The sequence below is a fragment of the Poecilia latipinna genome, unplaced genomic scaffold (genome assembly GCF_001443285.1).
Source record: "Poecilia latipinna isolate Pla-1442-1.1 unplaced genomic scaffold, P_latipinna-1.0 Scaffold2580, whole genome shotgun sequence".
In the NCBI taxonomy this organism is placed as follows: domain Eukaryota; kingdom Metazoa; phylum Chordata; class Actinopteri; order Cyprinodontiformes; family Poeciliidae; genus Poecilia; species Poecilia latipinna.
Genome location: NW_015115196.1, coordinates 16,866 through 28,429, shown reverse-complemented (window position 1 = coordinate 28,429; position 11,564 = coordinate 16,866). Strand labels below are relative to the sequence as shown.

Sequence of the window (11,564 nt, the reverse complement as noted above, 5' to 3'; positions counted from 1 at the left end):
TATATATATATATATATATATATATATATATATATATATATATATATATATATATATATATATATGTATATATATAACCCTCTCTCTTATGACTTAAGTGTATGGGAAATATAAATTATGGTTCATGAAAAATGAAAAATAAAGAAGTTGATTACCCATGAGCGAAAACAAAAGGGAAAATGTCAGCATGATGATCTACTCTCTGTCTCTCTGAGCAGAAAAATGTGTCTAACAGGTTCTGGTCTCTTTTATGAAGACGCCCAATGTTGCCATACCATTACTGTTAAACCTGAAAAACCTTTATGGATCTCCAGTGCCATCTACTGGAGAGTCACAGCAGTGCAGGCTTAGGTTTCTGATTAACTCTGTTTTATTGGCAGTCGGTTTTTGTTCAGCTGTTGTATTTCCTCACATCACTGTGTTTGCTGACAGCACAGAAATACACACCGCTGTCATCAGGCTGCAGGTCCTTCACGGTCAGAGCTCCGGTCTCTATGGCGTCTTTGACTGCTGAGTATTTGGTCTTGGAGTTTCCTTCGTAGTCTGGCTGCCCACCGTATACCGTGTACACGACGAGGGCCATGGTCTCCCCAGGACGCTGTCGGTACCAGTACATCTGGTTATGACCTTTGTCTCTGGTGTGGCTGCAGTTCATCTCTGCGGACTCGGCCTCGAACGTCCAGATGATTTTAGGTAGCTGAGTCACATCCTGGCAATGACCTATGAAAAGAAAGAAGAAGTACGACACAAATTGTACATTTTGGATGAAATACAATATAATCTGCGTAGAGTTAAATTCACTCTGAAATTTGAGTGTCATCAGTCATTAGAAATATCTTTTGGTGCTGGTCTTTTGTACCTTGTTGCCAAAACAATACATATATAAATGTGAGAAGGATGCAACCCGACATGGTGGTGTTTAATGACCATCCTCATGTTTAAGCCTGCAGTTATGATGGGAGGGTTAAAGCCAGTCTGCAGTAAGTACCTCCCATTCTGATCCCTGATTAAATCAGAGGAGGGAACAAATAATGGTGTGAATGCAGGTGAAAGCAGAAATGAACTGTAAAGCAAATTGAAACAAACAAAAGCCTATGATTGCCATGTGTTGTTTAATGGCTAAATTTAAACTACACATGATTCTTTACACATTTCTGTGCCATTAATCACAATACTTTGAGTGGGTGGGGCTTCAATTCTATGTGCTTTTTGTAAGTTATCACTATTCATGTTAGATTCTGCCACCTCATGAAATTGAATTCAAATAATTTAATTCAATTCTAAACTATCCTTTGAGAGTTGAGTCAGTCTGTCTTTTTCCACAAATGTCTTTGTAACCTGCTGGAATAAATTAGCAACATGGTGTAACCACTGAGTCAAAAATGTATTTATTTTGTAAGTTTCTACAAAAACAAACAATCAGTCCAGTTCCTTCTTCATATACTTTTTAGTATTTGTTTCTCATCTCCTTAACAAGTAAATCTGAACCTCATACATCTGAAATTTTTGTTAGATATTTGTAGGATAGCTTGTGGTGTTTTAGAAAAGTGAAAGGACATCTTGGTAAGAAATTGGCAGTTTTTTCTTTCTCTATTTTTACCAACCTTGTCATTTCATAATAATCTTATAGTTTCAAATCAAAGCTTTATTTAAGATTACTTACAAGCTTTCAACAGCTGAGCTGTCATTGAGTTTTTTATTTAGCTGTTAGATCTCACGCATTGTTATCTTGATTGCTGAATGTTTGGTCTGAAGTTTCTCTCTTGTCTGATTGTTGACCAACAGCTGTGAACACAGTAAAGTTCAGGTTCTTTTCCTGTACGCCTTGTGCCAGTACTTTTGGTTTTGACCTTTATTTCTGATGTCGCTTCACCTTCTACCTTTAGGCATATGCAATTGACAAAGAAAATGTGATAATGTCATCTGCATACAGTGAAACACTCAACATTTAAATGCTAATCCCCCTTAGTATGCTAAAATATAGCTTTTCTCATACTTTGAATTTGCAGCATTGTTACGACCCGGCTCAGCCAGGGGAAAAGGAAGTAACATTAAATAACCCTAGATGTTAAGGTTTGACAATTTAGAGATTTATTGTTTGTGTTTCCAACAAAAAAAAGAAGGAAAAGAGAAAAAAAGTAATAATCAAAAGAGTAAAAACTTACAGCCAATATGTACTAAATAAACAAAATCCACAAACCATCAGAGCTGTGAGACAAAACTTAGTCACAGGGGACTTTACGTCCAGATTAAACAAACAAAATAAAACTAACAAACAAAATAAGCTACAAGTGTGGTGGAGCGTTACCAAAACCCCACAGGATCAATCCTGTCACAATTTACAGAAAACCTCATACAAACAGTTAACAGCAAACCCACACACCCAACAAAGTGACAAGCTGTCTCAACAAAGAAACTAGCCACACCTTCTCCCAGGAAGTCATTGGTTTTTAAAGGGAGGCCTCAACAATGATTGGTGGAGCCGGCAATTGATGACCCAATCACGGTAGGCCTCAGGGTGTGGCACAGGACAACAGGGCAACACCCGCTTCCAGGTGAAGTCAGTCTGATTAGCCACTGCAAAAGAAAAATAAACACAGAAAAGGCCACTGGCCGTGACAGCATCCTGACTGTAAATAAGAGAAATATTCATCTCATCACAGGATGATATTCTTCCATGTTCATCCTCATGTCTGAACATGCTGCTATTTAAGAAGGAAGGGTGCTACCCAGTTCCTGATTAAATCAGAGGAGAAACCAGTACTGGTGAAAACACAGGTGCAAAGCGGGGTGTGTGAAATGTACGACAGATTTTGGGGGGGAAAAAAAGCTTTTAGAGATCAGGAGGTTTTTGTACTGAGGATCAGAGTTTTGCGGCACTGTGGAGACTAGCAGCACATAAGTAAACTCCACTGCTGCTCTCGCTGTGTTCTTTAATCGTCAATGTGCAGGTTTCCCCTTTGTTTGCTCCCCCTCCAATTTCTACTTTTGCTCCTTCCTCTAGAGTCGAAGAGCCTGCGAACCTGTACCCCAGAAGCTGCATGTCTCTGCCCGTCTGCTTGTACCAGAGGATTCGGTTGTAGTTGTCGATATTGTGCAAACACTCAATTTTAGCTTCCTTTTCTGAAGATTTGTAGATATCTGGTGGAGATTGTTGGACTTTGTCACTTAGAGTGGAACCTATGAGCACAAAAGACCAACATTGTATCATTAATATCATCATAAACACAACCAAGCTAATAGTTGAAATATCCTAAAGACATCACCTGAAACCAGCAACGGTTTCCAACTAAAGCAAATAAAAAGGATGAGGAGCATTTCTTGATCCCAAAACATTTGGTTAATAAAAAACTGCAATGCTACTGATATAATTCACTGTTTCCCCTTACATCACATCTGTAAGGATTCACTCCTACAATACCAAACACATTATATACCCTCATCAGGCATGTGATGTCACAGGTCAGCCTCCTCTTCGTAAGTTACTTCCCACAATGTCACCACACTGGATCTGGAGAAATGCCGCCACCTAATGGCTGGATATAAATAATACAAAGCGGAAACGCTGAGGTTTTTGTGTTGAGGAATAATAACTTTCAGCACTGTGGTAGCGAGCAGCGCAGAAGTAAACCGCGTTGCTCCTGGAGGTGAGTCCTTCGATTGTTATGGTGCAGGTCTGGCCTTTATCTGCACTTCCCTCCAAAGTCACATTCACGTCTGTCTCCGGGTACTTGAAGCTGTTCTCCACCCGTCCGAGGAACTCCAGCTGTCCGCCGTTGGATGTTTGCTTGTACCAACGAATTTCATCGTAGTTGTCGATTTTGTGCGAGCAGCTGATTTTGGCAGATTCTCCGGGACTCTTGTGAATGTCAGGCGGATTCTGGTGGACTTTCTCATGAAGTGAACCTGAAGGAGAGGACTCAACGTATTCAATCAAAGTAGAAACAATTCAGGGTTTATGAATATTTTTTGGTTTTGAAAATTGTTTATTTACCTGACGCTGCTGCGCTCAAAGTAATACAAAAAAGAACCGCGATCATTTTGTTCCTTTATGACTATAAAAGTCTCCAAATGTCCCTTCGAGCTATTTCTTCCTCTCTCAACACGTGGGTGGTGTCTACGAGGTTCCTCCTCTACCAAAAATTCAAACCGCAGCATGTGTTCACCTCCCTCATGTACCTCAGTGCCTCAACAGAAAGATCCAAACCTCGATAAACAGGTTGATATCAGACAGGTGCATGGACCTGAGAGACGGGTAAACAAAAGCTAGAGGTTTTTGTGCTGAGGACTTTTTGCATGTTGCACTGTGGTAACTGGCAGCGCAGAAGTAAACTGCACTGCTGTTCATGTCGAGCCTGTCTATCGTCAGCGTGCAGGTCTGGCCCTTGTTGGCATTCCCCTCGATCTTTACTTTCGCTCCTTCCTCCGGGTAGCCGATGGTTGCTAACATGTATCCTAGAAACTCCATCCGCCTGTCCGCTGTCTGTTTGTACCACAGGATCCGATCGTAGTTGTTGATATTGTGCAAGCAATCGATTTCTGCTGTTTGCTCCTGTTTTTTGTACAAGTCAGATGGAGTCTGATGGACTTCGTCACTGAGTGAAGCACCTGTAGAGGAAGCAGCAAAAGCATGACTTTAACTTCAATAGTTGTCAAATAACAGAGAGTTAAATCTAGATTTTTTCCCCCTGTTACCTGAAAGTCTTGTGATCATAAATGTCAAACAAAAGCCTGTGATAATCATGTGGTGTTTCATGGCTAACTTTAAGGATGTCCTGCTACTGTTGCCAACTTTGAACCCCTACTGATTATTCACATCATATTTCTGTAATGTCTATTCTTCTTGGAGCGGGTGGGGCCTTAATACATTGTTCTGCTTGTGGATTACCACCGTATACTGTGAAGATACTGCCACCTCGTGGTAAGAAATAAAACAACATGTCCTGAGCTGTGGTTTAACATTGATTTTACTGAGAAGATGCATAAAAAGATCAGATGTTTTCTATAAACTCTTCTATAACATGTTTGGATGAAATTAACAATTTGGTTTGACCTTTAAATTACAATTTTGTTCCTTGTGAGTTTTTGAAAATTATTATTATTAGAAATGTCTCCCTTGTTCAATTTTTCATCAGAAATCTAGGATGAGAAAGTATGTCACCCACCATTCCCAGCTCAGCTGAAAATGAGTCAGACTCCAGGATGATTGAGATGTAATGTCCATCCATCCATCCATCCATCCATCCATCCATCCATCCATCCATCCATCCATCCATCCATCCATCCATTTTCTAACACCCTTGTCCCTATTGGGGTCAAGAGGGGTGCTGGTGCCTATCTCCAGCTAACATTCGGGCGAGAGGTGGGGTCACCCTGGACAGGTCACCAGTCTGTCAAAGGGCAACACAGAGGACAAACAACCATGCACACCTAGGGGCAACTTGGAGAGGCCAATTAACCTGATAGTCATGTTTTTGGACTGTGGGAGGAAACCGGAGTACCCGGAGAAAACCCACCATGCACAGGGAGAACATGCAAACTCCATGCAGAAATACCCCGGGCTGGGAATCGAACCCAGAACCTTCTTGCTGCAAGGCAACAGGAGATTTAATGTAATCTTTGAATTTTATCAACATGTTTCTTTCTCCTGACAGGAAAATAATGCTAACATTTCAGAATGGCACGCTATGTAAAGAATTAATGTAATGTGAAGATCAGTGATGTCTTCCAGCCTGAAGATTTATCATCAGATTAATCATCAAAATACCAGTGCAAACATGCAAACAGCTCTTGGATATTATAAGAAGTGTCTGATTGCTGTAAACCCACAAAAGAAGTTTTTGTACATTATAGACCGTGGACGAAACTGTAAATGTGAGAAATATGTAAGCTATCATAACTTTTTTTAAAGATTTTTTTGGCTCTAGTGGCCTGAAGGGGAAAGACATGCAGCAAAGGTCGCTAAGGCTGGGAATCGAACCTGCGACAGCGACTAAGGCCTCCATATGTGGGTTGTGCTTAACCCCTGCGGCACCACAGCACACCCCTGCTATCACATCATTGTAATATTTTACAATCAGTTGAAAGTTTGTTACTGTTTTTAAAAAAGTAGTGAGTTGGAAGGTTAAAGCCCATTGCTCTGCAGTGAGAACCTCACATCCCTGATTAAATCAGAGAAAACACCAACGGTGGTGAGAAAGCAGGTGCGAGGGGATGTGAGCTGGAAAGCAATGTTAAAGCAAACGCAGCTGCAATATCAGGACGTTTTTGTATTGAGAAGCTAAGATATGAAACACTGTGAGACTAGCAGCGCAGAAATAAACCGCGCTGCTGTTCTGGTCAAGTCCTTTTACTGTTAATGTGCAGGTTTCTCCTTTAGTTGCTTTCCCGTTTATTGTCACATTCACGTCTTTCTCCGGAGATCCCGAGCCTCCGTACAGGTAACCCAGGAACTGCAGACCTTTGCTGGCTGATTGCTTGTACCAGAGGATTCTGGTGAAGGTACTGTCATCATGTGAACAATGAATTTCGGCTTTACTTTCATTAGGATATTTGTAAATATCCGCTGGATGCTGGTTGACTTTGCTGCTTTGCGAAGATCCTGTGGGAGAAAAACAGTGCCATAAATATCACGTTTCTAAAATGAAAACTGAAAAAGTTTGATTTGTTTAGACTCAGTCACAACAACTGAAGAGCTTAAACACACAACCTGAAATCAGGAAAGTGCTGCAGCTAAAGCAAATAAAAACGATGAGCATTTCCTGTCCTTTAAACATTTAGAAAATTAAAAATTCAGACTTAGAGAACTATGGCACTTATAGAAGTCAGTTTTTCTTTGTTGCATCAGGAAGTGTAATGTCTTGGTTGCATCCTTGTTCAAATCATCATTACAGGGTGGAGTTAAAGTAGATCCTCCTCCTCTTAACTTCACAGACCTGGTTCAGTGTAACATTCTGGATGAAGACATACTGCCCCCTATGGGTCCTAAATATAAATAACAAAACTACTAGTTTCATGGTTTCTCCAGGCAGTTGTCTGTACCAGGGCATCTGGAAATAGTCAGCACCTTTGATTGATGACTAGTTTGATCTTTTTTAATTCATAAAAATTAAAAGTTACCAGGAGGAAATTAATATGATGAATTTTTGTTTGATAGTGACGTCCATAGTAAAAGTAAATAGGAGAATACTGGCAAGTTGAAGCACAGATGGCTCATCTTGCTCCCCCTGCAGGCCAACACTGGTACTATCCATAGATATAGGTAAAGTTAAAAGACACATGTTAAAAATTAACTGTTTTTTTATGCTAAAATAATAATTTTAAAAAATGCTTATAATAACAGGAGACAAGTGTACAGATACAGGTTTAAGGAGTATATCTAGTAGAAGAGAATTTTCTGACTGGCTTTTTTAAGTTTTATTATTACTTCATGTTACTCAGATTGTTTAAATGGAATCTTAAAGGTGGCTGTGAGTTTCCAGTGATCTGATTGGTCAGTGGTGAACCGAACCCAGTCAGTCATAATGTGAGTCATACATGGAGGCTGACTGCAGGTGTTCAGATCTCTATCTTCATGCAGAGTTTTTGTATTGACTGACAGGGTTTCTGCTGTACTGTGTCGACTGGCAGCGCAGAAATAAACCGCGCTGTCATTTTCCGAAACAGTCGAAATGTTCAGGGTCGCATGTTTACTGCCGTCTCCTCCAAAGTCCATCTTGTCCTTCACGTCACCCTCTGGGTTAGGGAAGTTCCTGTTCATGTATCCCAGGAACCTCAGAGCTCCGTGTTTTTCTTGTTTGTACCAAAGGATTCGCTCAAAAATGGATACGCTGTGCGAACAGTGGATCATGACGGATTCTCCGGGTTTCGGAGCGGCGAAACAAGGCGTTTGGAGGACCTCGTAAGCACTAGGAGCTCCTGTGGGGAAAAACAGAACAACCAGCATGAAAATTAATGTTTTAAACAATAATTATTTGTTGTCTGGTCGTTTCTGAATCCTTACCATCATTAACTGGCAGCTGGAGCTGAAACAAAACACAGACCAGGAAGATGGTGTTCAACATGATGAGACGAGGGTGTTGCTTTTCATTGCTGTGGACGAGTTGTCATCTCCATCTACAGTGTTGGTGTTACGAATGGAAACTTTCGACTGATCTACAGACCAAAATAACCATTTCATTTCTAGGAGTGAACAAGTTTTTAGTTTTCCAATTTTTATGATTTGTCTCCCTCTAGTGGTTCATAAGCTTAGGTTTCTGCAGCTAAATGTTTTAATACATTTATTTTGTTTTCATAATCACGACCAGTTCAAGACCAAATGATTGTATTTAAGAAGAGTTTTGTGCTAAATCCAATTAAATCAAAATCAGTTAAATTCAATTCAGTTCAGAAATATTTTATTACTGTGCATATTTGTTTCTCACAGGTGCAAACATGGCACTGTAGGCAATATGGTTAAAGATCTGAAATTGGGAGTTTAACTCCTTCAAGTCAATAGTTGAGATATTTCTGCTCGTTTTTGTTTTTGTTTGAGCTGTATTGTTAAAATTATGTTCAAAATAGCAGGCATGAAAAATAACATTCAGGGTTGTGTTAAAATTTAGCATTTTAACACATTTTCGATTATTTATTTAAAATAAAGGTATTTTAAGTTATTTTTTGTTCTTCAGTTCTTTGATATTACAGCACTGAGACTAATACTCGCAAGAGGAATAATTATAATTAAATCCTTGATATAATTAAGGACTTTTTGAACCAGTAAATGTTTAACACATGTTAATGACACTCCAACAAATTCATTTTTGAATTTCTTTTGCAAGAAATGCAACTTTTTGTGTTTTGGACAACTTATTTAGACTTGTTCCAACATTTTATGGACTTTATTTAGATTTTATGTCTTCAGAAATGAAATATTTTCTGATCAGGCCAGTGCTAATATTAAGCTGCACCGTCACTATAAATGAACAATTGGTATTGTTTAATTTTTGACTGTAGGTTTTTTCCATTTACTTTCAGGATTGTGCCAAGCTGTTAGCACAATAATGGAGGAGTGGGGGAAAATATCCTTTAATCAAAATGAAAGAATAAACAAATTCAAGCTGAAAATGTAAAAAAGAAAAAGAAAAACAGCTTATGATGATTCTTTTCTTTTTGATTGGTCTGAGTCTGACATGGAGGCTGACTCCAGGTGTTCTCTCTCTTTCTGCAGAGTTTTTGTATTGACTTCATGGGATTCTGCTGCACTGTGTTGACTGGCAGCACAGAAATACACAGCACTGTCGTCTACTGTGAGATTAGAAACAGTGAGGATGGATTGTTTGCGCCCATCTCCTTCAAAGTTTATTTTCCCTTTCACATCTTGTTCAAGATTAGCAAAGTCATTATTCTGATATCCCAGGAGCTTCAGAGCTTTATGCTTGTCTTGTTTGTACCACAGAATGACTTGGTAGCTCGGTATGCTGTGTGAACATCTGATCTCTTTGTCCACAGATTCACCAATTTTCTTAATAATGGAATGAGGAATTTGGTCGACGTCTTTGGAGTCAGAGGCTCCTGTAGAGAAGCAGAAAATAATTAAAAATGGATCATCTTTGAACCTTTTCTAATGTGTGTATTAGAATAATGGTCCTCTTACCATTATTTACTGGCAATCGAAAGGAAACAAGGAAGCAGATAATAAAAACCGTGTTAAAGAAGGCAGCTCTCATTTCAGCTTCTGTTTGTTCAGCAGCAGTGAAGAAGAATGCGGCGGCGTTTGAATGAAGGAACAATGGGAGGGATCACTGCAGGATTTCAACATTATGCTGATGAGTCCTTTTATGGCTCTAGCGCCATCTACTGAAACTCTTAAAGAGAGTATAACATACTATATTATCAGATGAACAGTCAATTCTTGTTCCCTCTGCCCATCAGTCAGTGTAAATAATGACGTACATGTTTTTTAAAGCTCTCTGTCTTTGTATGTTTGGTTGTGACCTCACTCTGCTGTGGCTGTATTTTATTTCTGCAGACGGGGTTGGAGAACACCAGCTGTTTTATGTTTCTGAGATGCATCTTGGTAATAATCTGTGAGAAGAAAGCCCAGAGTTTAACACAACAGCTTGTCTTATATGTTTAAGCTTATGGACAATTTAAAGAAATGGAAGTATCATCTGCATAGAGTGAAGTACTGAGTCAAATTTTGAACTCCAATCAGTGGATTTCTAAATAATTACAAATGTATTTAAATATTTTGACTCTTGAACCTTATAACCACAACTAAGAATTAATCTAAAAATGATATATGCTGCCATAGAGCAATAATGCTCAAAATTTAATTCTGTGGCTTCCAGCAATTCAAGGAGTAAAATAGTTAGGTTAATGTCGTTACACTGCAATAAAAACCCCTCCCACTTCAGTCCTAGATTAGATCAGAGAAAATGCCAACATCGGTGAGAATGCAGGTGCCAGACGATATGAACTCTAATACAGATTTTGAAGACTGCTGGCTCAGGAGGTTTTTGTATTGAGAATCAGATTGATCCAGCACTGTGCAGACTAGCAGCACAGAAGTAAACTGCGCTGCTGTTCCGGTTCAGTTCTGTAATTGTCAATGTGCAGACGTTGTCTTTGTTAGCGTTCCCTGTAATCTTTGCCTTTACTCCTTTCTCTAGAGTTTCACCACCTATTACCATCAACCCCAGGAGCTGCAGGTCTCTGTCAGTTTGCTTGTACCAGAGGATTCGGTTGTAGCTGTCAATACTGTGTGAACAGCTGATCTCAGCTGTTGTGTCAGTGGAGGATTTGAAGAGTTCTGCTGGGTTCTGTCGGACTTTGTCGCTTAGGGAGGAACCTGAGGAATGAAAAAGGACAGTATTGTTAGCAGTGGCATAAAGAGTTAATATAAGAAATTTGAGTTTATTTTTGAAGTTCTTTTTTTATCATTTTCTAAACGGGATGATGAACCGAATGATCTTAAGGACTTACCTGAAACCAGGAAAGTGATACAGCTGAACCAAATAAAGAAGCTGAGCATTATCTGTTCTCTGAACATTTTGTTAAATTCTGTCCAATAACAGTGTTAAAGATGCAATTCACAGTTCCTTCATTGCATCAATTTTGATGATTTGGCTTGCATCCTCCTCAAGTTATTGTTACAGGGTGGTGTCACAACTGATTCTCCTCCTCTTAAGTTATGACCCACATTCTTTCGACCAGAACCTTACAGAACCGGTTCAGTGAAAACGTCTGCCTGAGGAAATGCTGCCATCTGATGGAAGTAGTTAAAATGACAGATGAATAATTCAAAATCTTTGTTTCAAAGCTGCAAAATGTAACTTTTATAACATGTTATTTTTTACATATTTGTTAAAACTGTCACCATGTAGTGTGATATAACATGAGACAGACAATCTTTGAAAAAATCCTTGTCCTACTGTCATCTGAACAAACACACAGCTCAGTCAGAAACAACCAATCAGAGCCAGGAGGAGGGTCTTAGCGATGCCAATCAACTTGTCCCTTTGCTCTCTGCTACGCTACAGCTGCTTCGACACGACAGAGCCTGCTATGAATGCTACGGCTAG

The 11,564-nt window shown here is 39.4% G+C and overlaps 1 long non-coding RNA gene and 3 gene segments (V, D, J or C); all 4 read right to left on the bottom strand.

Moving 5' to 3' along the window:
• Positions 1-380: 380 nt before the first annotated feature.
• LOC106938387 (Ig kappa chain V-III region NG9-like) lies at positions 381-2,006 on the bottom strand. The segment is given in 2 exon segments: positions 381-720; positions 1,664-2,006. Coding segments are annotated over 2 exon segments (354 nt in total).
• Positions 2,007-3,090: 1,084 nt separating this feature from the next.
• LOC106938390 (uncharacterized) lies at positions 3,091-4,806 on the bottom strand. Its single transcript, XR_001422608.1, has 4 exons — positions 4,696-4,806; positions 3,995-4,608; positions 3,267-3,906; positions 3,091-3,180 (listed from the first exon to the last, which is right to left on the bottom strand). It is a non-coding gene; the product is annotated as an uncharacterized LOC106938390 (long non-coding RNA).
• A 2,626-nt stretch (positions 4,807-7,432) lies between these two features.
• LOC106938378 (Ig kappa chain V-V region L7-like) lies at positions 7,433-8,173 on the bottom strand. The segment is given in 2 exon segments: positions 7,433-7,917; positions 8,003-8,173. Coding segments are annotated over 2 exon segments (546 nt in total).
• A 957-nt stretch (positions 8,174-9,130) lies between these two features.
• Positions 9,131-9,738, bottom strand: LOC106938377 (Ig kappa chain V-V region HP 91A3-like). The segment is given in 2 exon segments: positions 9,131-9,552; positions 9,635-9,738. Coding segments are annotated over 2 exon segments (495 nt in total).
• Positions 9,739-11,564: the final 1,826 nt, after the last annotated feature.